This window comes from Microcebus murinus, chromosome 12 (assembly GCF_040939455.1).
Source record: "Microcebus murinus isolate Inina chromosome 12, M.murinus_Inina_mat1.0, whole genome shotgun sequence".
Lineage (NCBI taxonomy): Eukaryota > Metazoa > Chordata > Mammalia > Primates > Cheirogaleidae > Microcebus > Microcebus murinus.
The window spans coordinates 57774714-57797939 of NC_134115.1; the positions used below are offsets into that span (position 1 = coordinate 57774714).

The window sequence follows — 23226 nt, forward strand, 5'->3', positions numbered from 1 at the left end:
CCTTGCCCACACCCCAGGCAGGGAGCTGAGGCTGGCTTGTTTGATGCTTTTAATATCATTATTTGTGTTACACGATACACAACCAAGGATGATGATCAATACTGCGATGGAAATGTTAAAAAAAATATTATACACGGCTCATTTCTTCCACACACCTTCCTGGAAATAAATTAGTGAGCACGGAGAAACCTGGCTGGGTGGCAGCCACAGCTGAGGGTAGAGGGAGTGTTAAGGCAGTATCTACAAGGGGGAAGGTGGCAGGAGGGCAAGCTAAGGCCTTGATTCTTCCCCTCCAGCCTCTTAGACAGGGAAGGAGGGAACCACACATTCTTGGCTGCCAGCTTCCTGCCTCTCTGCTGCACATACACTGCCTCAGCTGAAGCCCTTGCCTGCCAGGGAATTAGTTGTCCTGTGGGGAGGGACCTTTTCCCTGGTTCCTCAGGGCCACAGAGATTGAACAACGGGCCAGAGTCACACAGCAAGTCAGTGGCAAAGGCAGCAGTCTAGATAAGCCCAAAAAAGAGGAGGTACCCATGTTCTAGAAGGGTGAGTCAAGGAGCCCAGGGTAGTGGTGGTAGGTGGCCTGGCTCTGGTACCCAGATGACAGGGGGTGGGGATGCCAGCCAGGGTGGGAGATGGGCTCAGATGGGGGCCAGTATGAGCCTTGTGGGCCCTGCAGGTACATTCTCTGTCCTTCCCTGCCTCTGGCATTTTCTCATCATCTAACTAGAGTCCCTGCAGTAGGGGGGCAGGGGTGGGTTGGAGGAGTTGGGGATGAAGAGCTGCCTCCCAACACTTTGCAGTTGGCAGCTCCTGGGTGTGGTACAGGCGGAGGTGCTACCTTTCCTAAGCCAGCAGCCTCACTCCCTGCTTTCATCATCCCCCTTCCAGCTCTCACTTCCCAGGACTGGCGTCCAGAGAGTGGGCTATGGGCCTATCCATCACACGCTTGCAGCACGTGAGTGGTATCCACAAGAGTGGCTACACCAGCGTGTGGGGTGTCAGCTTGGAGGAATGGGGGAGTATACACCGTGGCCCCAGGATATGAGGTTTGTGGAGCATAGGCCTGAGCAGTCTTAGGCTGCCTGTGCTTTCATTTTCCTTCACAGGGGGGCAGGTCTATATTGTCTGGCTTCAAGTTGGGGACGCTGTTCACCTCCTCCTCCTCCTTTTTTTTTTCTAATTTATGCAAAGACTAAGCCATTCTAACGTCCTCCCTCTTGACTTCCTTTTTCTTTTTAGAGGTGGGGTCTTGCTGTGTTGCCCAGGCTGGAATGCAGTGGCTATTCACAGGTGTAATCATAGCACACTGCAGTGTTGAACTCCTGGGCTCAAGTGAGGCTCCCACCTCAGCCTCCAAAGTAGCTAGGGCTATGGGTGACGCCACCAGGCCTAGCTCTCCCTGTTGATTTTCATCCTCAGCTTTCCTGCTCCCTGCCCCCAAACCAGCAACAGCAGCAGAAGCAGCAGTGCACAGATTCTGACCCACAGACCCCCTTACAGCTACACACAGAATAGACACTGCCCACCCATACACATTCACACACGCGTTCCCAGACAGATCCACATGTATTCAGGCATACACGGTCCTGATGGAAACTGCCCCTTCTCCTTTTTACACAGTCACACAACTCAGGAGGCCCCCTGGGTGCACTCAAAGACACACAGAGATCTCCTCATCCCCCTCCACAGACATTCCTATGAAGAAATTCCTTCACGTATAAAAGGACCTTAAAAATAATTTCAGCTGCTGTTCATTCTGCAGTTGAGGAAACTGAAGCCGAGAAAAAGCAAGTGGCTTGTTGAAGATCACGGGGAGAGCACCAGAGCTAGGACCAGAACCCAGGCTTCTGACTCCCAGCGCGAGGCTCTCAGTCTACTGCACTGCTCGCCAGCCTCTCACACCGTAAACAGACACATAGTCACTTCCCCACAGGGACACCCACATCTGTGGCAGGAATAGACCCCAGGAAAGACAGGTCTGGCCAACACAGACACACACACTCCCTGACAGCCTCAGATACACACACATTCTGCCACGTACTCCCTACCGTCTCCACACTGCCACTCGGCCCACTGTATTCTCCTAAGCTTGCTCCTTGACGATTCTTACTGGGAACCAGCCTCCCAGATCTTGCACTGGGGTGAGATGGAATGGGACATGGGAGGCCAGCCTTACTTCCTGCTTCCAGCCTGGGACTGAGACCAATGAACAGAAGTGGGGATGGGGAGGAGGTGGCAGAGAGATAGATGCATTGGTTAGGGGCAAGTGAGGACAGATCATACTACCCCAAACTCTGGCCTGTCTCTGAGGCCCATCTTACCCTGCCCCACTCCCAGGGAGCAAGAAGGGGGTGACTGGGGCAAAGAGGAGGAAGAAGGCAGTGATCCTTTGGGTGAGGGGCAATATCGGTTGGACAGCTTTGCCAGGCTTCACATCAGATGAGAGGAAAAATGCAAATAGGTACGTGGGCCATCAAAGGGTGCATGAAAGGGGCTCTGAAGTGCTGGGACCTGCTGCCACTGCCCTGGGCCTTTCTCTCCCCACCCCACCCCCCAGCCCCTTTCCTTGTTAGGCGGGGGCTGGGGGTTTCATGGCTTTGCTGGGGTTTGTGATCCCTCCACCCTCTCATTAATGCTGGCCTCTCTTCCAACCAGTCCTCTGTCCCCCTCACCGGACTGCAGCCTTGGGGAGGAGGGCAGGGTGTGGGGTGAGGTCCCCCAAGTAACTGAACAAACAGCCTCCACCCCTCCTCAGCCCCCGGGGTGGAGAGAGACCCGGTTTTGGTTTCTCCGGCTCCATGAACACACAGAGGTACACGTCCTACCATAGGAGGAAGCAATGACTGTTACGAGGTTGGCGGCTGTAGGGGGCGCGGGGCCGGGGCAGGCGGAGGAGCCCGGGAGGGGGTCTGCCCCTGCCGGGTCCCACCTGGCCCGCGTGGTCCGCCCCGGGCGGCCGCGGAGGTCCCGCCCGCTACTGAATGTGGCAGGCGGTGGAGGACGTGGCCTGGCAGCACATGCACGTGGGGTTCACGGACTTGGGGGGGATGAGGTCTAGGTCTTCGTCGTCGGGGATCTCATCTAACCGGTAGCCGTCCTTCAGCAGCTGGATGTTCAAATCTTGGTTGATCTGCTGTAGACAAAGGGGAGGGAGGTCAGGCTCGGGGCGGGGTGGGGAGGCACCGTCCACGGCAACCCCAGGGCCCGACGCCTGCCCCAGCCAGCACCTGCGTATCAGCCCCGTCCCACCCCCACTGTCCGCAATCCCCAGGCTCTGGCTTCACTTGCTTACTGTAAGTCCTCCTGAGTCCCTGCCCCGCCACAGACCCCTCCCCCCATTCTAAAGTCAAGTCTCACCTCTGGGCCTGCTTCCATCCTGGTTTTGCTCTGTTCCAGGCCCGCTCCTACCCCGCGTCGTCGTCGCCTGTCGCCCGCGCCCCACTCTATTCAAGAGCGTGGCTCCAATCCCAAGCCACGCTCCTAACCCCGCTCCCCGTGCTGGAGGCCGCAACTTCTCTCCGATGCCAGCCTACCCAGCCCCCGCGCCCGCATGGGACTCCGCCCAGCTGTGCCTAGTTCTCCCCTCAGGGTGTGCGTTGGCCCAGGCCGGCCGCACCCCTTCTCCGCCACAGAGACAATCCTGCCCGGCTGTGTCTAGGGGCAAAGGGGTAGGGCCTCACCTCAGCAGAGGAGTAGCCAGAGGAGGAGTATCTGGACATGTCAAAGTCATCATCGCTGGCCGTGGAGGAAAGAGGACAGAGAAATGATTTAGGGAAGTTAAACAGAAAAAATTAAGTAGAAAACTCCCTGCACCCCCACCTTCCCATCAGTCAACACCCCACCCCTCCCTCCTGGTTCCAAATAGCACAATCCAAACAAAAACTGTGGCCAGGTGCGGTGGTTTATGCCTGTAATCCCAGCACTTGGGAGGCCAAGGCGGAGGATTACTTGAGGCCTAGAGTTCAAGACCAGCCTGGGCAAAATCACGAGACCCCGTCTTTACAAAAAAATAAAAACATTTACCCAGGCGTGATGGTGCACCCATAGCTCTAGCTACTCTGGAGGCTGAGCCAGGAGTTTGAGGCTGCAGTAAGCCATAATCATGCCACTGCACTCTAGCCTAGGCAACAGAGCCAGATCCATCTCAAAAACAAAAACAAAACTGTGTTTTCTGTGCAAATGCAAGTTTTTAAAGACAGGTTCCCAGCTCCACCCTTCTACATAAATTACTATGCTTAACTTCCTTCTAGATACTCTCTTCACCCCCTTCCCCTCATTTTTCTAGGCTCAAATATCCCTAACTTGTTGGGTTCACCCTTGGAGGAATGCTGGCTGAGGAATACCCTCCTTCTAACAATATAGCAGGTGTGGCCTATACAGCCCACTTGTGCTCTCACAGCTTCCTGTGGCTGCCCAGCTGCCCTCGGGCCCCGTACACACCTGTCCGTGTCAAGGGCTACCAGTGGCTTCTCATCTGGGCTCTGGTCAAGCGAGGAGTAGCCTTTATTGGGAACGACCAGCCTGGATGGAGAATTTTGGGGGTTGGAGTGGCATCAGAAGCACACAGACCTGATAGGGGGCTGGGCTGGGCCCCACCTCCCTCCCCCCCACCCCCACTTTGGATCCTGCGGAGGCTCTCTCCTCCCAGAGAGGAGCTGGGCTTGAGGGAGGGAAGAGGGGGAGGCTGGCAGGGTCCGGGTGGGCTAGAGAGGGCCTCTACCTCGTCCGGGCCATGACATTGTTCTTCTTGGGTTGCTGGTTGACAGGGCTACCCATGCTGCCGTTCTTCAGGGAGCCCTTCCGGGCCAGCTCCCGCTGCTTCTCTGCAGGAGAACATGGGAAGGAAGCTGTGTCCTGCCCTCAGGGCCACCCTGCCTTACCACTGAGGGCAGCCTGGGCTGGGCTTCCGTTGTGAAACCACTTGTTCCTATAGAGACTGAGGATCCCCACTCCAGGCCCTTGCTGCTTGGTGGAGACAGTCCTTGGCCCTGTGGAAGCTGGGGCAGATAGTGGGGAGCAAAAGGAAGGGGCTGAACCCCTGTCTTCCAGGAGCCACAACTCCCATGTGGGGCAGTTAGTGTGTGCTTGATAGCAGGGAAAGGCTGGAGAGGGAGAAATGTTCACAGACAGCTGGAGCAGTCAGGGAGGGCTTCCTGTAGGTAACACCATGAGCTGGAGAGGGGAGGGCATTCTAGGAAGGAGTATATGAAATAGTGTGTAAAAAAATGCATTTAGAAGTGAACATACATGTGGATCTGATTGTTATAGAGGGGTGAAGAGGGAGAAAGTTCAGGTTAGAAAATTATGATCCATTTTTCAGTCATTTATTCATTCAACAGGTATCTGTGTCACCAATCATGTCAGGTCCTGTGCTAAGGGCCTGAAAATTCCCTCTGATTACAAACTCCGAGTGTGAAGGCCTTGAATGCCAGACAGAGGAGTTTGGGATTAATGCACAAGGGAAAAGGAGCCACTGAAGGCTGTGAAGTGAGGGGAGGCTGGGGTAGCCCATCTGCCTATGCCGCCTAAGTGATGCTCCAACTCCTCTGCCAGCTTCTGAGTTCTCCAACGCTCCAGAGCCTACCTGGTTCACAGGGCTGGCCATCAGATGACCCGCTGTCTGGTGTGTGACAACTGTCACCAGAAGTAGCTGCCTGGGCCCTGGAGGAGGGCCATCTACCCTTTCCCACTCATCTCAAGTAAAGCCCAGGTCTATGGAAAGGAACCGTGGGGGGACAGATACTGGGGGAAGGCTGGCTCAGAAAATAACCACATGCTCCAGTGAGTAAGACAGGAAGGGCCTTTACAGCTACTGTGACTCACTTTGAAATTTCCCCTGACTCCAAATCTCTCCTCTCCTAGTCTTTGACCCTCTCTCTTTGCCTCTGCTCATCTGACTCCAGTTTTTTGTCTCTGTCTTTCCAGCAGGTGGCAGCTGCTATTACCACATCAAGCCTCTAGGGGGTGCAATTTGCCTTAAAGTTCCTGGTGGTAATTGTCCTTAGTGCAACTGGAACGACGCTGTGAATTTTCATGAGGAGCTTTGGTGGCAATGTAATGGGGAGAAAAATAATGTTAGTTTAAAAGCATGCTAAAGGTGTTTGAAATAGTGAAAAAATGCAAAAATAAACTTGCACAAACCAAACTACAGACTACTGTGCAACCATTTAAAAGAATGAAGTCACTCTATATTGACATTGGAAGGGGCTCCACAATGTTAAGGGGAAGAGGGAGCAAATGTGCACAGAAAACGTGTGCAATATGGCGCTACTTATGTTAAAGTGCCAAATAAAACTAAAAAAACTAAAAAGGCTCAGGATGATTACCTCTGGGGAGGAGAATGTGATGGGGGAGAGTAGAGGAGAACTTATACTTGTTAAAATACTTGTATTGTTAAATTAAACAATAATAAACACATCAAACTGGCTACAGTTTGAGTCTGATGTCTTAGGAAGATGAATAAATTCCACTGAGAGAACTGCTCTCTTGTTTAGAGAAATAGCTTTAGGGGCTCCCTTGGATGTGATCTGGAAGAAGAGAAGCAAGGTAAAAAAATTTAAAAAGGACAGGACTCTGTGTAAAGGAGTCCTGGCAGCTGCAGAGGGAGAGGGCTTTAGAATAGATGGGAAAGGAATCTTAGGGCCTAGGAGAGGTCCAGTATTTTGTGGGCAGCTGGAGCCTGGGGAGAAAGATGGACAGGAGGGTAGCCAGGATGGCAGAGGAGTTTTTTTTGAAGGATAGTGATGACCTATATTTCACTGTGAACTCTTTCCTGTATGCACTGTGTTGTGATTTCTCTTCATGAGACCAATTTTTTTTTTTTTTTTTTTTTTTTTTTAGAAAAGTCTGTTATATACGGCAGCCTTGAGTCAGTGAAACTTTGGTCCCGGAAGGGAGAGGGGCAATGTTCAAGGTGAAGTGAGACAGTGGCTGTAGGAGCTGTGGGCAGTGGTTGGGAACCAGGTGACTTCAAAAGAGCAGGCTGCACAGTAAACTGACTTTGGAGTAGGCATGAGATAAACCCCCAAGGGAAAGGTGACCTGGACCAGGGGGGAGATATTTGGGTTTTCTAAGAAACTAAGGGAAAATACTCCCAAACAGGAGCCAACCAGGCCCCAAGTTCTCAGGATGGGCTGAAGTTGGAATTGGGTGAGAGGCTCAGCTTCTAGGGTTTGGAACCCTCATTCCTTTCCATCCTTCAGACATAAAAACTGATACCTCAGCTCTAAGGAAGCCTTGTCTCAGCCTAATCCCATGTTTGATGGGATTATCAAGCCTTCTCTCTGGGGTCCCATGTCTTTACCCCTGCAGCTATCCCCTGGAATACCTGGAACCTTCTTGGCTTCAGAGATGCCAACTAGAGTTTCAGGCTTCTGCAGAGAACTGCAGCTGTCCTCTTTGCCTTGCAGGAGATAAGGTGCCTGGCAGTGCCAATGACTTGGTGGCTTGAGTCTTGGAATCACCTAGGCTGAGTTGGTTTATTTGTGGCACCTCATTGCAGACCCAGCCCAGAGCACCTGTCTACTCCCCACATCTCCCTCATCCCCCAGACACACTCACCCAGCTTCACTTGGAGCGGGGATGGTTTGTAATTCATGGCTACTGACTCACCCTCCCGGGCGTCACAGTCTCCGTCTGAGATGGAGGCGGCGGCTGGGTCCTATGGGGAGAAGGCAGAGAGACAAGGAGTTGTTAGGAAGCGACTACAGGGGGCTGCTTTCAGCCCTGAAGCTAGCCTTCCCTCCTGCCCTCTGAGCTGCTGGGAGCATTTGCCACTGGCAGCGGGCAGGGCATTCAGGGAGAGCAGGGCAGACGCATCCACCATGGGACAAAGACACTGGGCTGGATAAAAAAGCCAAGGATCTTGGTCCTAATTACACCCAGCTGGGTGTCTGTCTTCAAAGTCCTGTGATCCAGCCTCCTCCAGAAAGGCCACCATGATTTCCTTAAACCCACAGGACTTCCTTTTCTTAACTCCCATACTAGTGGCCCTTCTCCTTGGGCCCTTCCTGTGTGCTTGTTTGGCAAGGTCTTTGTAGGTTCCTGAGAGTTGAAGTCTGGATTAAGCTCAGAGTAGGTGCTCCCTGAGATGGGACTTCTCCTTCTGCTTTCTAGTTCTGGACAAGATCCAGAGAACTGACCTGCCAAACAGGCCAGACTTCAAAGCTGTAGCCACTTGACAAAAAAGAGTTCTAATGAGGACTTCTTTAGTTCACAGATGAATCCTAAAGACTGTTTCCTGGGAGAACCTGAAAGGTTGCTGTGTATTGTAGGTGAGAAGACAAACAATGACAAATCAGCAGGTGGCCAGTTAGTCCTTGGCTGCCCAAAGTGCAAAACACTTGATACTATCACACAGATGACAAGGAAGGTAGGAAAGCATGCGTTCTGTGAATTGTCCAGGGTCTGCAAGCTTTTCAGTCTCCCTCACTGCCCTCCTCACTAACCTCCTCCCACTGGGCCCTGTGCTGCCCAGAATCCGTATCTAGCCTTGCTACCCCCTCTAAAACACTCTCCTTTACTGCAAGATCCAGGGTACTAGCCCACCCTGTCTCAGTCAGTTGGAAGGAGCTGGAGCCATCCACATTCTCCTTGAGATGATGGAACGTTGATATGGGTGCTGCCAGCCTAGGCATCTTATTGTTTTAACCAGGGCCTGAAGAGTGGTAAGCCTAAGGTATGAGGATTGCAGAGGGCTTCCAAGGCTGCTGCCTGTTTGGCCTCTGGGGATGCAGAGAGCAGACAGAGAGAATGCTGCCACCGGGTCGGGCCCAGGGATCTGAGTGGTGGCTGATGACGAAAAGAGGCTAAGATATATTAATATAACCATTATGGTGCCTTCTGTTTCCCTTAAAATGAGGCAGCAGGGACAAAAACATGCTGTCACTAAGGAAAAAGGCAAAAGTCTAGAATGTTTAGAAGGGAAATCCTAGCCTTGTCTGTGTTCCTTCAGGCCATCCAGAGCATAAGCCCCTGCATGGGCTATGGACTGCCACAGTGCTTTGCAAGTTCCTGGGCCTCCTTCCTCTGTTCTGATCCCTATCCCTTAGCCATGATTGAGGGGGCAGGGGGAGGAGGCTTTGTCCCAAAAGGTCAGGTGCCATAGTGTCTGCATCTAAGGTAATTTCCCATGATGCAAGCCTCCCCAATCCTTCATCTTCACAGGCTCTCAGCAACCTCCCTGGGAGACTCCTCATAGCACTTGCCCTGCATGGCCTTGGAGATGCTCACATTGCCTCACTGTGGCCGAACAGCTTCTCAGCTGCTACCTGCTCTGGTCACAATGGGTGACAGGGAGTGCTCACTCTAAAGCAGCTGGAGAGAGGCCTTTTCAAAGGGCAAATCCCATAAGCATGCTGGTAGGACCCTACCAGGGAAGCACTGGCACATCTCCAAGCTCCTCAATCACATTCCTTCACTTTTTCTGTAGCATTTGTCACATACCACATACCACATCCATTTATCCATGCCTTTCAGGACACTGTGCTCCCTTGGCTCATCTCACCTCTATGGCCATTTCTGTGTCCTCCCACAGCCCTTGGTCATCTCTGCAGGGTCCTGCCTTCAGTCCTTCTCTCTATCCTTAGGGAAACTTGATGTCTGTTGTAGCTTGAATTGACTTTTTTTTTTTTTTAGACAGGGTCTTGCTCTGTCTCCTAGGCTAGAGCGCAGTGGTGTCATCATAGCTCACTGCAACCTCAAACTCCTGGGCTCAAGCAATCCTCCTGCTTCAGCCTCCTAAGTAGCTGGGACTACAGGCATGCACCACTACATCTGGCTAATTTTTCTACTTTTTTGTAGAGATGTGGGTCTTGCTCTTGTAAGGCTGGTCTCGAACTCCTGGCCTCAAGTGATCCTCCCCCCTTGGCCTTCCAAAGTGCCAGGATTATAGGCATGAGCTGTTAAGCCCAGCCTGGACTGATATTTTTATACTGGTGACTTCTAAATCTGTGGCCTTCCAATCACACATCTCCCCCTTAACCCTCCATCCCTTCCTTCACATGAGAGTGGTAGGCTTCACTGTCTTTTCCCTGGGGATGATTTTAAAAATCACAAGCCCCCAGGCATTTGGGACTTTTTACTCCTTTGGGCAGACCAGTTCATCAGAGTCTCTTCTCTCAGGCTGGAGGCATGGTAATATTGGAGTTAGACTGTGCAGGAAGGACAGGGCCTGGGAAACTACTATGGTCATAGGGAACCACATGTGGCCCTCAAGGCCCATTGGGCAGTTCCTGGTGGTATCTGATCCTGAGTGAAATGCCAGCTCCTTTGGGCCATGAGCCAGGGCGAGATCTCCTGTGTAAAGCCCACAATTCAGCATCTCCCCTGACACTGTCCATGATAGAAGGCCATCTTAATGGTAAGCACAAAGATCTCTGGCACTGTGACTGCAAAATCAAGCCTTTACTGTGGGCTTCCTGTATGTCTTCTCCTAGAAATGCAGCCAATGCAACGTGACCATCACATGGAGATATAATCAGGAGTTAAATGTAAAATATTCATGAATGTAAGTATCAGAAAGGACTCCAGGCAGAAGGAAATGTCTGGGTCCAAGAAATCAGGGAGAATTTAAAATGCCCCTAAGGACATCTGAAGGCGTTAGCTAGATCCGGGAACTAGAGTGAGGATTAACAAGATTATTAATAAATGCTTAGCAGAGACAGACATTGAAATGCATCTCTAACAGCAACACATGTTTCTGCAACCCTTCAAACAAATTCTCCAAAGACTGTGGAGATGATTAATAACCCAGTCTCATTGTTTCTGGGACAGGATATATAGGCTAATGGCCACTGCAAAGTCAATATAGCTAGAGGAAAGCAAAAGTGCCAGAAGAATCCTTAGAGTTAGTCTAGTCCAGTGATTTTCATTAAACTGTGTTCCCTGAGTGAGCGAGGGGGGAGTGATGGCAGGGGGTCTGGCTTCCCTCCAACCAGAGTAGATCCACCTTTATTTCATTTACATAACAGCCTGCTGCAAGAGTTTGGTTGGAGAAAAGCTTCTATTATTTGGGAAACAAGGTTAAAATCTATTGATTTAATCCAATCTGGCATTTTAAAAATGTTTTATTATGGAAATTGTTATGGAAAGTAGAGAAAGCAATATAGTGAGATCATGGATACCATCACCAGCCTCAACAAATATCAACTTATCAACCCATTCTTGTTAAAACTGAGGACGCCTGGACCCAGAATAGAAGTATCTCACCCAGGGTCAGTGATGGAGTCAATGACCTTTCAAAGCTTGCAGGGAAAAGAGCATGACTAGGGCTTGGTGGTAGAGGTGGGCCCTCTGGGAGGCTGCTCTGTTCCTGCAGGCCCAAGCATCAGTCTGCATATTAACCTCCTACCTTTCCTCCTAACCTAGGGGTGTCCTAGCTCATGAATTATCTCTAGCTGGGTGACCTTACTTGTGGGGGCTGTGGGTAGCACAGTAGATACAATGGTAGGCTGAGACACAGGAGATCAGATGAGTAGGATAGAATTGGGTGGGTAAAAAGGGGAAACAAAGAGAAAAAATCAGAAAGTAGAACCTTCAAGGCTCATGCCCATGGTCTTAAGAGGGAGGGACAAAAAGGACTGCTGTCCTGAATGACCAGCAGAGCTTTACAGGCTGCTCTGGCAGGACTCTAGGTGACAAAAAAAGAAGACTTGTAGGGGGTTTTGTAGTTCTTAACATAAGTCTTTAGATCCATGAGCTCATCTGATTCTCACAAGTACCCCATAGACATGTGATTGCCTCTCCAATATTCAAATTATACCCCTTCTCCTCCACTGGGCAACAGACATGTCTTTAGTGGGTTGACCTCACTCTCAGTGCTAAGGGGATACCCTGACTAAAGGAAGACAGTCTACTCTACACAGTCCCATCCTCCTTGCCACACAGACTGAAAGGAAGATTGGAATGGTTAAAGCATAGACTCCGGAGCCCGAGTGTCTAGGATCAAATTCTAGCTCCTCTATTTACTAGCTGTGTGATCTGGGCTTCAGTTTCTTCATCTATTAAATAGGACTCATACTAATACCTATGTCAAAGGTTCTTTGACATAAAATGAGTTATTATATGTTAAGTACTTAGAATAGTACCTAGTATAGTATATACTGAGCACTATATCCATGTTAGCTATAAAGTTGTCATTAGTATAGGTTCAGTGTGGCCTACACAATCATGGAAGGTGTGCCCAGGGAGTGACTAGCCCACAGCTGCAGCCCTGATACCACATAGTTTGGGGCCTGGTTTATATACAGAGGTATCTGTGGGAAAGGTGCTCCCTCCACAGGTGAAGAGGGGCCTTACCAGGGGCATTCCTCTTTCCTTTCTTTCCTTACTCTACCATGCTACAATTCCCTCACTTATTTAATAATGCTAGGCCTGGGGCTCATAAAGACAAATAGAAAATAGCCCAGCCAGGCACAGTGGCATGGCCTATAGTCCCAGCTACTCAGGAGGCTAAGGCAGAGCATTGCTTGAGCCCAGGAGTTCAAGTCCAACCTGGGCAACATACTGAGATCTTGTCTCTAAAAAAAAAATAGAGAAGAAAAGAAAATAGTCTCAATTTTAAGAAGCTTTCAATAATTATCAATAAATGTGACCAAGAGCCATATAAAATAGAAGGAATGGGCCAAAGGGAGGGTGGTCAGAGGAGACACTTGAAAAGATCTCAAAATGTCAGTCACCAGTTAGTTTAAGAGGAGGAATGATATTCAGGGAACATGTGTAAAGGCTCAGAAGCATGAAACTAGCATGGTACATTCAAGGAACTATCAACATTTTGCTATAGTTGAAGCCTTGGAAGGCACGATGAAAAGCAGCAAGAAATCAAGTTCATGGGATCAGGAGGGCTCAAGTCATGATAGAAGGAGGGCCTTGGTTTTGTTCTTTATGGGGATTAGGGGGGCGGGCTAATGAAGCCTCAAGCAGGGGAGTTATATAATTTGAGATGAAGAAGGGCCCTCTAATGTGGGTGGGTAGAAGAGAGATACGGATATTTATGAAACTACTACAACAGTGCCAGCAAGAGTTAGCAGGGACCTGAACCAAGCAGAAGCAGAAGATGAAAGGTCAGAAAGGAGGTGTCGTCAAGGTTGGAACTGGCAGACTTTAGATATAAAATGTAAAAGGAAGAGTCCAGACATTCCTACTTTTCTGTCTGGAGTAATTGGGAAAGGAATACTAATTTCTCAGATAGCAGGTGCAAGAGAAGGCACAGCTACATTGCCAGGGAAAACCAGGTAAGTTCATCTGGGGACATGTTGAATGTTGATGTGTCTTTTGGACACCCAGGTGATATCACTAGTTAGTATTATTTGAGGTGTGGAAGCTCAGAAAAGAGATGTAGGCTGGTGGTGATGGAAGCCACAGAGGGGAATAAGCTCTCAGAGGGAATTAGCAGAATGAAAAAAGGCAAGAACCAAGGATGAAGCTGCGAGGAATATACAAGCTTAGGGGATAAGCGGAAGGAGACTGGGTAGGAACAGAGAGATGAGATGTAGGAATAGACCTAGGAAGGTAGAATTTCAAGGTGGAAGAAATCAATAAGTGTCATCAGGCAAATGGGTACATAAGATAAAGAAAAAATTTAGAAATAAGGAAGTCATAGGTAGCCTCAGTGAGCACAGTTTTAGTTGAAGGATAGGAACAGAGCCCAGATTACAGAGGGTTTAAGAGGGAATTGAAAATGAGGAAGTAGAGACAGTGAACACAGGCAATTCTTTCAAGGCGCTAGACTGAGAAGGGAAGGAATGAGAAAAGATGACAGCCAGAGGGAGCTTTAGAGTTGTAGGATTTCTTTAGAGCAAGGAAACACTAAACAACTGTCCTAGACTGAGGGGAAAGAAGCTGGGTAGAAAAGGAGATGTTTGATGGGGCAGGGGCATGATCTTTGAGGAGTCATGAGAAGAACCAGAGCCTTAGACCAGAGAAGGAAGCTCCTTACTGAAATGGAAGGGAGCTAAGGATGGGTGAGGGATGCAGATAACATGGAGGTAGAAAGGTGGATGGAAAGTTAAGGAAGTTTGCTCCTTCCTAAAAGGTTTGTTAGGTAAAGGAAGGGGGTGAACACCAAGGGGTTGGGGAAAAGAGGGATACTTGGTGGCTGGCCAGAGCAAAAGGAGATCAGACTGGCTGGGCTCCCAGCAACAATCTTCATCTTTCACTCACCCATGTCATCCAATCACAAGATGAAAGGTGCTATCCGTGGTGCTGAATAATCTTGCTTTTGTCTTGTGGGCTGAGCATAGATGATTCAGGGTAGAGACATGATTCAATTTTAGCTTTCCCACAGGGGAAGGTAACCTCTGTCCTCACCTCCAAGCACTAATTCTTAGGAAGATGGAAACTGAAATGTATTTAGAGAAAGGTATGAAGAGGGAAAGTGCTTGCACCAACATTATGTAAACTTTCTTCACAAAACACAGACGAATTTTCCTTTAGTTCTAAGGGCAGTTGGGAGAGGCAGTTCTGAGTTGGGGAATGCTGAAAGGCTACCTCTAGAATAGGGCCATGTCTGTATCCTGTTTAGTTTCTCTGGGTAATAGCAGGAAGCAGGACAGACAGAAAAGCAGAAAGCAGGGCCAGGAAGGACAGTGCTGAAAAGGAAACAGGAAATCAGAGGAGATCTGGGGCTCAGGCCACCCTTTAACGATTGGGCACAGCAAAATAGGGCACCAAAGACCAGCTCTGTTTCCTGTCACAATTTGTCCAGAGGTAGGTATTTGTCAGAAAATACCTGGTGCTGTGATCCTCTTATTTGGCCACTCCCCTAAAACATCTCTGGGCAGTGTATAGAAATAAGCATGTTTAGATATCATACTTTATAAGGAGATCCAGCGAATACAACTCAACTTCATTGAGTGCCCATAGCTGGGCAGAAACCTTACCTCTTGTCTGAGACTATTCAGTAGCAACCTAGGTATTGGTTAGATGGCTCTGCTTCCCTGAAGATGGTTGTTATTTAGCCTTTAACATATTCTCATCTGTTTCTGACTCCACACCTCAACATGTGAAACATTTGGCTACTGACAGCTCTTACTCCACAGTGTGACCTAAAGCCAAGCTCAACATACTGGCCATTTCCTATTGTTGGCAGCTCCTGTTTTCATTCCCCATCTCTCTTCCTCCAGGCTTTCTCCAGCAGCTGCCTGCAGTGCCAGGCAATTGGCCAGGACTCCTATCCTTTTGGGACATATTAAGACCTCTAGGGGTCCCACTCATAGGGAAGGACAAAGGACTTCTTATAGGGGTTAGATCTTTGGGGGAGATACAGAGAAGAATCTGGGAAACATAAGGGAGAGAATTTCTCCAAGTATTAGTGGATCTTACAAATAGGGGAAGAAGAACAGAAAAGCTGAAGAGAAAGTTTGTGAAGCCTGAATTGGGGAGAGAAGGCAGAGGATCCTAGCTAGCTCAGGAAGGCCTCTCTTATTAGTCTAAATCTCCTCAGTCTTCTAGGTTTTACTCTAATAGAAGATCCAATTCAAATAAAGTCAACACACTGAGTGTCCACTTTCTTTCCAGCTCTAGACCACCTGCTAGTGGTAGAATGCAGAGGAGGAAAGCATCCTTTCTTTTATACACACCACACTTCTTCAGAGCATTTTGGGATAAAGTGAAGTTCACCAAAAAGAAATGGGAAGACTTCTCATGCTAGGGCTAGAGTTTGGAACTCAAGCTGATCCTGTGAGTAGCTAATAATTTTCTCTCCTTAAACAGTTCCTAGAATAGAATCCAAGGGTAGCACAACCAAGCCTTATAGTATCTTCATGTGTCTGTTACTGGGACAACCATAATGGAGGTGGGTGCTACTTATTCCAGGCCTAGTGACAACTGTAGCCATGGGAAGCTTAATAGATTTTTCTATTATAAAGTAATATATGCTAAAAAATTTTTAAATCACCTATAGTTTCACCACCTTGAGACAACCTCTGTCAATGTTCTAGCATATCTTCGTCTTTTGTGTATACTACAGTAGCAACACTCTGGGGGGGTCCCTTTTCTAGGAGTTGGTGCTGCTCCCATCTTCATGGTCACAGAGGTGAGCCTAGAGAAACCTTGCTGGTTCTATGTGCTCCCACCCCTTTGGGTATATGCTTGGACCAGGCTGAGCCAATCAGTCTTCCCTCCAAATTGGAAAGTGTGACTAAGAGAAGATTTGAAGTTCAAAACTGTGGATTGGTAGCAGACATAGCCTCTGGGGAGAAAGACAAAAATAAAGCTGATACTCAGAAAGAAACAAATACAACAGATGGAAAGAATGCTCCCTGGGTTTCAGGCTCTGGTTCTAGAGTCTGCCCTATGCTTCCAAGGCTTGATCTCATCCTGCCCTTCGACACTATGAAAAACCCTAGCATGCTTGTAGTCTATTCACCTTCTTAGCTTAAAATAGCTTCAATAGGATTTTGTTATTATTCAGAGAGCATCACCTAATACATGTGCATAAAACAATATTTAAAGAAGAACATACTGTATCTTATATTCTGTATTTAAAAAAATTAGTATCAGAACATAATTCACATTAAAAAAAATAGAGACAGGGTCTTGCTATGCTGTCCAGGCTGGAGTGCAGTGGCTATTCACAGAAGCGATCATAGTGCATTATAGCCTTGAGCTTCTAGCCTCCAGTGATCCTACCACCTCAGCATTCTGAGCAGTAGGGCTACAAGTGCATGCCACCATGCCCAGCTTCATATTCTTTCAGTTTTGTATAGCTATCAGTTTAATGGCTATGTAATAGAGAGGATGTACAATAACTTTTTGATGATTCACTTATTTTTGACATTCAGATTGTTAGCAATTTTCAGCATTATAAATAATGCTATACTGAAATCCATATATATTTGCATTTAGGATAATTTCCTAAATAAAGTAGAATTACTAAGTCAAAAAAACATGAGTGCTTTTAAGATTCCTGATATATATTGCCAAACTGCTTTCCCAAAGGATTGTTCCAATTTATAATGCCTCCAGTCATGGCTGAGAATATAGCTGGTTTTTAATATTTTATTTTTCACTGTGTGCCAGAGAATTTCAGGTCATCATATCTATCCATCATCCTCCAAGAGAGCTCTGTTCCAGCCCTCATTTACCTGGTTCCCTCTGGGGACTCTTCTTTCATAGACAGAATTTCCTCTGGGCATCACCTGCCAGACAAAATACTCCTGACTTGAGGCCACCAATTAAGAACAAAAGGAGAGAAGACTGTTACACTGAAGCTTGGGAAGTGTTCTAAGTGGAGCGCCAGTACTGTCTGGTAGCCGGCCACCTTGTTTTCGCCAGTCCTCACCTATGGCAGCACATTGGCTGTAGGAACCAAATGTAATGGCAGAGCTGGGAGGCAAACCTCACAGACTATCTCCCTAGCTCTCAGACTTGCGGTGGGAGAATTAACCAAAATGGCTCTGGTTATCCCAGCTAGGGTGGCAGCTCCTACTTGCTTACCTATTATTTAGTTTTCAGAAATAGCTGCTCAGAAGCAGGGAGAGAGAAGGATAGTGAAAAGTATGAAGCTAGTAGTGAGATAGCAAAAAGCTATATTTGTTTTGAAATAGAGAGACAAGGGGCCAGTGAGTTTTTAAAAAGATTTAGATTTAGAAACCATGCTTCTTCATAGTTAGGACTGTGCTTGTCCTACACTCTCATTCCCACTCAGCTGGAAACCCTGAGCCTGAAAGCCTTTGTTTGGGAGATAGGACAATACCTCAACTCGGATACCCACTGTAGCAGCTGTGACTTGGGGGAAGCCTGTGTGTATAAGGGTGTAGGGGACATGCCACATGACCCAGGAGGCAGCAGCCAGAGTCAGAAATTGGGAAGCCTTCTTCTTTCTGGGAGGCCTGGCTTGGCCTATCTCCTGTCCTTCATCCCCTGATCCAGATGTTGAGGAGGCTTCTGCCTTGTCCTTGGAACAGCTAGAGACATGGGTCTTGGCCTACACAGTCTTGTGACCTAAAAGGTCTTTGAGCCCCACAACTCTGCCCCCCATGCCTGTTTAGGGACAGAGCATCTCATTTTATAGAGAAAGGGTTAAGGTGTTAAAGTCCTTTAAAAATAGATTAACAATGGTAGAAAAGGCAAATTTTATGTCACATATATTCTACCACAATAATAATTAAAAAAAAAAAAAAGATTAACCAGCAGGGCCTAGGCAGAGGAGAAGACAGTATAGGGGTGGGTGATGGAGAGGAGGCAGACCCTTCCCCACTTTTTATAATCAGGTTCAGCCAACAAAGACTTTTGAGGATGAGGTCTTTCATAGGAGCAGGGAAATTATTCTAAGGTCAAGGAAGCTGGAGGGGCTGGGGATTTGGGGTTGGGTTTCTGGGAGCTTTCTATTTGGGGTGCCCCTTAGACAGGGCCCAGAGGACAGGAAAATGGGAACCAGGCTAACAGAGCTTTAGGGAGCATGGGCCAGAGGATCTTTCAGTTTCCTTCCAGGATGTGAATTCCAGTTCCTCAAGGTAAGGAAAAAGTCACAGACACTGAGGAGAGATACTGCCCAGGAACCAACATGGAGCATTTGATTGGAGAGTCTTTGAGACTGGTCCCTCAGAGCCCTGCATGTGGTAGGAAGCTACAGCAGGAGAAATGCCAACAGACACTGACATTTGTCTTGAGCCACATTGACCTGTGGATCATTGTCTGGATCTTGGCCCCAAATCCCATTTGAGGATTTTTGGTAAGCTTCAATTATTCAAGCCTGGCCTGCACTGGTTCATGAATCTTTGGAGCTCCTTGGTTTCCCAGGAAAGCAAAGTAATAGTCTGGCAGAGTCTATGGGATGCCTTCCCAGAGCTGCCATCTCTAATCCCTTTCCTCTGGCCTGGAAGAAGAAAGAGCTACTTGTCTGCAATGGACAATGGATTCGGAGGACTGGTATCAAATAGCTTCTCCCCTCAGTGGCACTTCCTACCCCTGCCCTTCCTCTCTCTTCAGCCTGTTCTACCTCTTTCTCAATATGCCTGGCAGGTACTACTTTTTGCTCACAAAGACAATTTGTAGCTCTAAAGCTCAGCTCTCTGGCCAGAGCAGTCTCCTAGTCTTTCCTTTTTGTTATCCCAATAATTAAACATTGGTGAAGTTGCCACTTGTTAAAAAATTTGAGATTCACTGAACACCAACAGGGGGCAGGGCACAATGTACATTGGGGAGGGAAAAACACCAAGCTCTGGTTCTTGCCAAGAAGACTTTAAAGGTAGGGAGGAGACAGGCACACATATCAGCCTATCAAGGCAGAGAGAGGAACAGGAGGGGCAGGAATGCATGAAGGATGGTGGGAGCACAGGGGAGAGTGATGGTGCTGGAAATTAATCAGCCTCCCTGACATAGAGGAACAGGCCTGGACAGGAGCTTCGTTACCCCAGCTCTTGGGTCACTGGGTACTTTGGTCAAGAGTTTTAAGCAACGACTGGTGCTGTGGCGTCAGCCAACCTCACAGCAACCTCAAACTGCTCGGCTCAAGTGATCCTTGTGCCTGAGCCTCCCGTCTATAGGTGAGTGCCATCACGCTGGCTATTTTTTTCTATTTTTAGCAGAGATGGGGTCTTACTCTTGCTCAGGCTGGTCTTGAACTCCTGACCTCAAGTGATCCTCCCACTTCAGCCACCCAGAGTGCTAGGATTACAGGCGTGAGCCACCACATCAGGCCAATTATATTCTTATGACTTTTAGCTGCTGCTGCTGGTGCTGTTGTTCCTACCCTGTAACAGGGCACTCAGCCTATTGCATTTTTGGGGCTCAATTACAGCAGAGTTTTTATTAAGAAGGGAAGGATTTTTATTAAGAAGGCAAACAGAGATTCAGAGTCCTTTCCTAAGAATGCTTAAGAGAGAGAGATGGTGGCTTTGCTGAAACAAACTCTTGCTGCCTCCAACCACGCCTAGGGCCTGCAGTCACTCTCACCAGGCCTGCTCTGTGCTGCAGGGAGGTCCAGGTTGAGGGCCCCATGGAGGCTTGGGGCCCAGCCTGGGGTGAAGGAGATCAGAAAGGGGAAGGAGAGGTTTAACACCACAAAAGGCTTATGAACCCCATATGAGTCTCCCAAGAGAAGACAGGTCGTGGATGTGCGTGCATGCACATGTGTGTGGTGGTGGTGGTGGTGGGGGGGGTTGGGGATGCACGTGCCAGTTGTGGTAGAGAAGTAAGGGAGGGGAGATTCTAGCCTAGAACTAGCTCAAGGCAAGTTTTTAGCAGTGAAGCTAGCCAGTTGCTGGTTATGCATCTCTCAAGGGAAACAATACTCAACTGCTGAACTAGATGGTCCCAAGGTCCCTGCTGGAGCATGTCCCCAAACTCAAGGCAGTAGAGAGCTTTTCCTTGCCCACCATCACTCCCTAGCTGGTGCAGTGTCACTGACTAGCTAACTCAAGGGTACAACCTCATGCCCAAGGCATCCACAGGAAGGGGCCCCGAAACAAAAAATAACACTCTCCCAGAGAGGCCCTTCTATAGCTCTGTAGCCCAGGTCTCTGAGGACACCCCTTGGCTCTGACTATACCCCCCTGCCACAGCCCCCAATCCCTCAGCACAACTTTCACCTCTTCTAGATAGCTCTGACACACTGGCACAGCCCACATCCCTCCATTCCTGCTGAACCTATCTGTGTGCCTTTAGGACAGTGCTTCTTAAATCGTTAATGTGCATGCAAATCACCTGTGGCTACTGTTTAAATGCAGATTCAGTATGCCTGATTCAGTATGCCTGGAGTAGAGCCTGGGTGTCAGCATTTCATACCAGCCCCCAGGTGAAACCAATGCTGTTAGTACAGAGACTACACTTTGAACAGCAAGGCTCTAGAATAGACCCTATACAGCCATACCATCCCGAGACAGCTCCTCACAGAGCCCTCTACTCCAACCTTAACCTGGTTACATTCTTAGTGCAAAGAGGGAACAATTGTTAGGGAGGAGGCAGCTCTACTAAGAGCTCTGGCTGGGCTCAGGCAGGGAGTTGTTTAGAACAATGTAGCCCAGGTGTGGTTCTTCTGGAATTCATCAAATCATTTAGTTAATATTGCTTAAACACCAGCTATATGAATGCCATGGTGCTAGGTGCTCTATTTATATTATCTCATTTAATCCCCCCCAAACCAAATAAGGTGAATATCATCACTCTCATTTTAAAAGAACCAGGGTGTGTAAGGTAATATGTTCAAAGTCACACCTTGAAGGTGATTTGAATCTAATTTGCTCATCTCTCATACCCCAGCCCCTCCTCAGAGATATCAGACAAAGTCATGAGATTAACAACACACAAGAACTTACACAGCTGTGGGACTGTTGTCCTGAGAAGCAGTCGAGGCTGGTAACTAGTCCAATCATGTCTCTAGAGCTCTTCGGAAAATGGTATGGATGCTTTCTGATCACCAACATCCTGCTCAATAAAGCCTCTCTTAGAAAATGGCATGATGCTTTCTGATCACCAACCTCCTGCTCAATTTCTCCACAGGAAGGAAATATTGGAGCCACTGAAGCAGTCAATAACTCAGGATGGAGAGACTGGCAGGAAGCAGCAAGAAAGAAAATGCAGTGGGAACTGAGAATGCTCAGCCCAGCAGAGAAAAGCAGAGGGCAGTGCAGGCAAAGGAGACGAAAGGAGTCTGAGCTACCAAATTCAGTTTTGGTCCCACATTTTAGGGGCACCTATATTCTAGGTGCTGTGCTGGGTGCTGGGCATATAAAGATAATATAGTCCCATGAAGGTATAGTCCCATGAAGATAATATAGGCCCATGAAGATCTCATAGGCCAATGAGTGAGGCAAATGAATAAGCAGATAATTTTAATAATATGCTGAGTGTTATGGCAAAGGTTTGTATAGAGGGTTGTAAGTGCATAGGAAAGAAGCATCTATTCCACCCTGGGGAATTAGGGAAGACTTCTCCAAAGAAAGCTAAAGGATGAAACATGAATAGGCAGTAGGAGTAAACCAGTTGGAGAAAGGAGTGGGGAATAAAAAGAAAAAAAGAAAAGAAAGGAGTGGGGAGGAAGACACACGACTATATAGCAGGCAAAAGGAATAGCCCAATTCTAGAATGTTAATAGTTAGGGGGTGAAGTGAAGTGGCAGGTGATTAGACTAGACTAGGAGGGAGACTTAAGATCATGAAGGGCTTTGTAAGTCATGTTTAGGGCTCTGGACTTTAACTGGATATAATGGGAAGCCATTGAAGGATTTTCAGCCCATTGTCAGATTTATTCAGACAGATTACCCTGGGGACAGGTTGAGAGAATGGGTAGGAATGATTAAACTGAAGGCAGGGAGACCAGATAAGAGCCATTGCAAGAGGTGATGAAAGCTTGAAAAAGGTAGTATCAGTGGGGTTGTAAAAAAGGGGCTGGAGAACAACACATTGAAGTCAAACTGCTGGAGTTTAGTGGCTGATTGGATCTGGGTTTGAGAAAAAAGACCTAGGCAAGGATGACTCCCAGGTTTCCTGATTCAGGTGACTGGCTGAATTGTGATACCACCAAACAAGAGAAACAGAAATAACAGTTTTAATAATTTGTGTGTGTATGTGTGTGTGCACAGGAGTGTGTATATGTCTACAAATAAGGCGGGCTAGGGGGGAAAAACCCCGAAGAACACCAACATTGAAGGGGTGGGCAGAGAACTGACAGCCATGGCTAAAAGGGGCAGGGGACCAAGGAGAGACTGGTGTCACAGAGGCCTGGGAAGGACAGGGTTTTGAGAAGGATAATATAAGACAGAGAGGAACCAGAACCAGAGTCCTGGGTCAGGGGGTGTCTTGTTATATTGTTACAAGAGAGACTGGAGGATGGTTGAGGCTGGGGGAAAGAGCCAGCACAGAAGGGCCTGCCATTTGAAGACATCAAGAAAGAGAATTCAAAACACACTGTTTGTTCTTAGGTTGGCTGACATCTCAGCAAAAACTTTATTTTGTTTTCAACAATTATGGGTCCAATCCTTGGGTGGCTGTGAGACTCCCCAGAGAGAGAAATCTCTCCAGTAGAAAAGTCCAGTCACGGTCCAGAGATCATGGCAGTTCAGCTCTTTCTTAGGAATTGTGGGCAAGAGGTGGGCTGAAGGCAAGGGAGGCTGACCAAGGCCTGGCCAACCTAGCAGGAACAGCACACAGTGGAGTGGATAGGTGCTTCAATTTCTGGCTGCACCAGAGTCTCCTGACTTAGCCTTGAGCCATCCTCCCCAGGCTGTGGCAAAAGAAGCAAAGATCTTGGACTTTTAGACATTGGGGTAGAGGGCCAGAACAG

At 48.2% G+C, this 23226-nt stretch overlaps 1 protein-coding gene and 1 long non-coding RNA gene across 8 annotated transcripts in view; one reads left to right on the forward strand and one right to left on the reverse strand.

Annotated features, from left to right (window-relative positions):
• Nucleotides 1–36: 36 nt before the first annotated feature.
• FAM219A (family with sequence similarity 219 member A) overlaps nucleotides 37–23226 on the reverse strand; it is a 51694-nt gene continuing 28504 nt past the window's right edge. For 2 of the 7 annotated variants that reach the window (XM_012770130.3, XM_076008812.1), the window contains exons 2-6: nucleotides 7615–7663; nucleotides 4724–4826; nucleotides 4444–4524; nucleotides 3684–3738; nucleotides 37–3136 (exon numbers count right to left, since the gene is read on the reverse strand). In XM_012770130.3, coding sequence (XP_012625584.1) covers nucleotides 2978–3136; nucleotides 3684–3738; nucleotides 4444–4524; nucleotides 4724–4826; nucleotides 7615–7663 — 447 coding nt within the window. In that variant the 3' untranslated portion in view covers nucleotides 37–2977. Of the gene's footprint in view, nucleotides 3137–3683; nucleotides 3739–4443; nucleotides 4525–4723; nucleotides 4827–7563; nucleotides 7664–21260; nucleotides 21370–23226 lie in introns of all 7 variants that reach the window. The other 5 variants (XM_012770125.3, XM_076008811.1, XM_076008810.1 and 2 more) reach the window with 4 other exon arrangements.
• On the forward strand, nucleotides 2732–6148 carry LOC142874292 (uncharacterized). The gene is made up of 2 exons (XR_012922110.1): nucleotides 2732–2815; nucleotides 5932–6148. It is a non-coding gene; the product is annotated as an uncharacterized LOC142874292 (long non-coding RNA).